The sequence below is a fragment of the Leuciscus leuciscus genome, assembly GCF_965113295.1.
Source record: "Leuciscus leuciscus genome assembly, chromosome: 20".
NCBI lineage: Eukaryota > Metazoa > Chordata > Actinopteri > Cypriniformes > Leuciscidae > Leuciscus > Leuciscus leuciscus.
The window spans coordinates 38,725,536-38,730,535 of NC_138744.1; the positions used below are offsets into that span (position 1 = coordinate 38,725,536).

At 39.3% G+C, this 5,000-nt stretch overlaps 1 protein-coding gene across 1 annotated transcript in view; it reads left to right on the forward strand.

The window, feature by feature from the left end:
• Positions 1 to 3,052: 3,052 nt before the first annotated feature.
• The window catches only part of osr2 (odd-skipped related transciption factor 2), a gene marked incomplete at its 5' end in the record, with an annotated part of 4,829 nt that continues 2,881 nt past the window's right edge, over positions 3,053 to 5,000 (forward strand). Inside the window, 2 exons of the mRNA XM_082149466.1 lie at positions 3,053 to 3,068; positions 4,829 to 5,000. The exon at positions 4,829 to 5,000 is cut by the window's right edge and continues 285 nt beyond it. Coding sequence (XP_082005592.1) covers positions 3,053 to 3,068; positions 4,829 to 5,000 — 188 coding nt within the window. The remainder of the gene's footprint in view (positions 3,069 to 4,828) is intronic.

Sequence of the window (5,000 nt, forward strand, 5' to 3'; positions counted from 1 at the left end):
GTGTTATATATCTTTATGGCTCACTTTGGGCCTTTTAGTACCAGTAGAGCGTCGTTTAAACGCCACAGACGACCCGAGTCCTGATGCTGACCAGCCGTACCTTACACACACACACACACACACACACACACACACACACACACACACACACACACACACACACACGTCACAAAGCTCAAGCATGTTAGACTGGTGTCATGAACATCACGATGAGTTCACTAAACTCAAGGGAAGAGCTGGAACGAGAGATTCACATCATAGATCTGCAGCAACTGTGAGATATGGACCATGATATATAAATATATATATAACTCAAATAATATATATATATATATATATATATATACAGTATATATATTATATGATCGTAATATGGAGCAGAATCTCTAATAACTTCCTCCTGACTGACAGTCTTCCTGCAGATATACTTCTGTAATATGACACATGAACAGTGTTTGTTCTCAGAGAAAGGTCGTGATTGTTTGACACAGTTCTGCTCCGTGACCGATAGGCGGCGCTCTTCCTTCAGAAACAACATTAATCTCCCTCCAGATCTTATGGACACGGATAAATAACTCCATTAATAACTCCAGCGGAGTAACGAGGAGTTTCCAGTCGAAATAATCTTCATAAACATGAAGCCTTTCTGATATTTAGGCCTACTGTGTTCGTCATATCTTCCAATCCATAAACCCAAATTCACTTAAGTGTATAAAGACTCAGATTCATGAACGCGATTTAAACCAAAAAATTATTATTTTAATTAACTCATTTATTATTTAAATTATTGTTATTATTAATTTTATTTTCCAATTTTCTTCCGTTAATATGGTCCGATATTGTTCGGTTCGTTATTAATAAACACGCACATGTGTGTATGCTTCCACTGAAGAAAGACATCTTGAAGGGAGAGTAAAAGATGAGAGAAATATAATTTTCGAACTATTCTTTATTAGATGGTCTTTATTAAACCGTGTCTTTTCGGCACAGTTAGTCTAATTGTTGCAGATTTATTGACTGTGATCCAACAGATGAATCTGACTTTATTAATATCTGAAAATCAGCTTCAGATCTACTCGTCACTACTGCTTCTAAAACAATTAAATCCAGACTAAACCAGCTGTCGTGTGCAAGTGTGTTCGAGCTTTAGTTAAAGCGAGTGAAAGCTGTAATCACGCAGCACAATTAATAAACGAAGAGAAAAAAATGAAATGTATTGCAAAAAACATCCTTTTTGCATTTTATATTTATTTATATAAATAATATTCTGATCAGAATGTTTTTTAAATGGATATAAAATGATGCATTTTGCCGCGCTATTACTGATGGCAAAATAATAAATAGGCAATAATTAAAGCTGACCATTAATGTGTTTGTTTTTTTCTCCGGAAAATTTATATATTGATTATGGTTTTAAAATGCAAAACGGAGATTTCCTCAGAAGAGAAAAAAAAATCATACAGGATCGAAAACATGATGGCAGAATTAGCACTGTCTTACTGAGCCGTCACTTTCAGGTGTAATCGAGGAATGAAAGTGTTTCTTCGTGTAATCACAGACTTCAGGTGTGTGTGTGTGTGTGTGTGTGTGTGTGTGTGTGTGTGTGTGTGTGTGTGTGTGTGTGTGTGTGCGTGTGTGTGTGTATGAGTGAGTTTGTGTATGAGAGAGAGAGTGTGTGTGTGTGTGTGTGTGTGTGTGTGTGTGTGTGTGTGTGTGTGTGTGTGTGTGTGTGTGAGTGTGTATAAGAGTGTATTGAGTTTGTGTGTGTGTGAGAGAGTGTGTGTGAGAGAGCGTATAAGAGTGTATTGAGTTTTTGTGTGTGAGTGTGTTATGAGAGTGCAGGGCCGGCACGCGGCATAGGCGGAATAGGCAAATGCTAGGGGCGCCACTCATCCATAGGGGCGCCAGAATGAGTGAACGAGTGGATTTTTTTTTTTTTTTACTTTTTTTCTTATATATAATACTATTTTAAAACCATTAATTCGAAATACTACCAATAAAAAAGCAAAAAAAGTCCGGCTCATCAATCTTCCCCCGCCCAGCGAGTGCTTGAAGTGCGTCAGAAACAGAGCGCGCGCGCGATCAGTTGTTGGTATGGTAATTTGTTATGTAGCGTGCGCGACGCCGCATCCAATGTAGATTGCATTGCTTTTGTTAACACACAGCTCGTAGTAGAAACGGGCCTGGCAGCTCGCGCCAGTTCTAGACGCGGTGAAAGTTTCCTGATTGTGACGGATGGCCGAATTTACATGACACATTATAAATGAGCATAGTCTGCAATAGATACAGTGCCAAAAAGAAGAGAAGAGGATAAAAGGGGATAAAGACAGAGGTAAAGTGATGTAGTGAATGAACAGTTTATCTAATTGCATAGGAGTAAGATACTATAATTTCATGGCAGTTTTTTTTTTATTCATCAAAGTATCGTAAAAAGTATCACAGGTTATGAAAAAATATTAAGCAGCAGAACTGTTTCCACTTTGATAATGAATCATCATATTAGAATGATTTCTAAAGGATAGACTGGATCAATGATCCTGCAAATTCAGCTTTGCATCACAGAAATAAATGATAATTTAAAGTATAATAAATTGAAAACCAATTATTTAAAAATGTAATAACATATCACAATATAATTTTTTTTTCTGTATTTTTGATCAAATAAATGCAGGCTTGATGAGCCGAAGAAACTTCTTTCAAAAACTTTAAAAATAGTAATGTTTCCAAACTTTTGGCCTGTACTGTATATGGCATTTTTAAAATTGATTTGCCAAAATTAGTAATGATATTTATTTACAGGTTTATTCAAAATAGCAAAGTTCACATTAAATCTGTATTGTAAAAGGTGCTAATGGGGACTTGACTTGAATGTTAGATGTAATGTTCTAGGTATTTCTGTTTAGGCTGTAGTGTGTGTGTGTGTGTGTGTGTGTGTGTGTGTGTGTGTGTGTGTGTGTGTGTGTGTGTGTGTGTGTGTGTGTGTGTGTGTGTGTGTATATATATATATAGGCTAAATAATCATGAATACAATGACGGGGTGAAATGGGCTGCGATGCATGGGGCACCAGGTAAAATCTTGCCTAGGGCAGCAAATTGGTCAGGGACGGCCCTGTGAGAGTGTGTGTATTTATGTGTGTGTGTGTGTGTGTGTGTGTGTGTGTGTGTGTGTGTGTGTGTGTGTGTGTGTGTGAGAGAGAGAGAGAGAGGGGCGGGTCGATCACTGAAGCTCCGCCACTCGAACAAGAGCAAGCACCAGAACTCCTCGATCCGCAGATCCAGATCCCGATCCCGGACTCTCTCGCAACACTCCTGAAGTCGATCATGTTCAAACTGTAGTTATGAAGTAGAGCTGAAGTTCCTCGGTCTGCGTGGATTTACAGTCAAACTGCGACCTTTGCATTGTGGGTGAGAGAACAACTTTATTTTATTTGACAGAAATGCTCGAACTCTCATTGGGTTCCGTTCAGTTCTGTTCACGAGAGCCCAGTGATTGAAGGACCAATGCGCGCACTCGACATCGGACGTGTCGCAAATGTTTTAGACAATTTGATCCTTTCATTTTAAATATCAAACGATTTTATGATGCGGGAAACAAATATAAAAAATTAAAAAATAAAAATCGTAAAAGTTCTGTTCTCGTGATTGGTGCCGTTGTGTTCTGATCACATCTGGAGCAAGAAACGCGTATAATAGAAACTCAGTCTGTCTTATAAAGGTCAGCGAAATATTCTCTAACAGCCACAGGCCTAATCAGGTCATTTATCTAAGGTTATGCTCATATTAATATTTTAATTTCTGCATGAAATGTAGCTTACAGTCAGTCTGACATGTGCAGATCTCACACATGCTGAATTACTGTTCTTCAGAAACACTCAGAGATATGAGATATATATGAGATATGAGATAAAGCATGTTTGAGATCAGGCCTGATATGATCGAGGCGTTCAGACTCATGTGCGCTTACATTTCATTTCGGCTCGTTTGACAAGATTGTTTCGTGACTTTCTGCCGAATATTAGTTATTATTATTACTTATCTGGATAGATTTTGAACAAGTAATTACCTTTATTTATACAGCGCTTTTACACACAGTGTTTCAGAGCAGCTTTACAGAGATAACAGGGAAATAATGCGACAGAGTTTGTTTCCAGAAGAAAATAGCGTCTCAGTCCAGCTTAAGTCATTTCAGTGATGCTTCATTTCTGTTGTAGAAAAAGTTATTAATTTAGTTTTTATTAATTTATGTAGACTATATATCTGCTCTGGAGAAAAGCGTGATGTCATCGTCCAGCTCAGTTCAGTTCTCATATAATGCTGTCAGTGCAGGAGAGCAATAATATTGAAGAATATAAATGTCTTCAACTAATGCAGCCAAAGACAAAGGCGACAAACACACACACAAAACAATACAGTCGTAAACTGGTTGTTTAAAAAAAGTGTTTTCATGACAACTTGTTTAAATGTGGATACCGAACGGCACATGAGAGAAAATTGAGAGAGAGAGAATAAAAAGCAAGAGCAAGAAATAAATCTGTGGATAATAAAATGATGACCGCGTGAAGCAACGCTCTACATGTGAGGAACCCACGATAATAAATATGCAACTGAAAAATATTGCATATTGCAATATTTTTCCATGCATATTCTGAGTTAGGAAACAACTTTAAACTGTGAATAAATGCATGACTGGTTGTTTTGCGTGTGTTTTCCCTCAGGATCTGCTCGAGCGGTTCTGATATGGCAGTAAGACTCTCCCGGCTCCGGTGCCGCTTCACCCGGCGCTGTTCCTGCAGTTCCCCGCGGGCGCGGATCCCCGGTACGGGCTGAGCTCCGGGCACAGCATGCTCCACCACTGGCCCTCGGGTACCCGCAGATCCCGGGGCTCCTGACCCGCGCTTCGCGTTCACCGCGACGCTCCCCTTCGCCGCGCATCTGTTCCCCAAACACGGATCGGTGACGCGCGTTGTGCCCGCGCTGCACAAGGACAGACCGCGATTCGA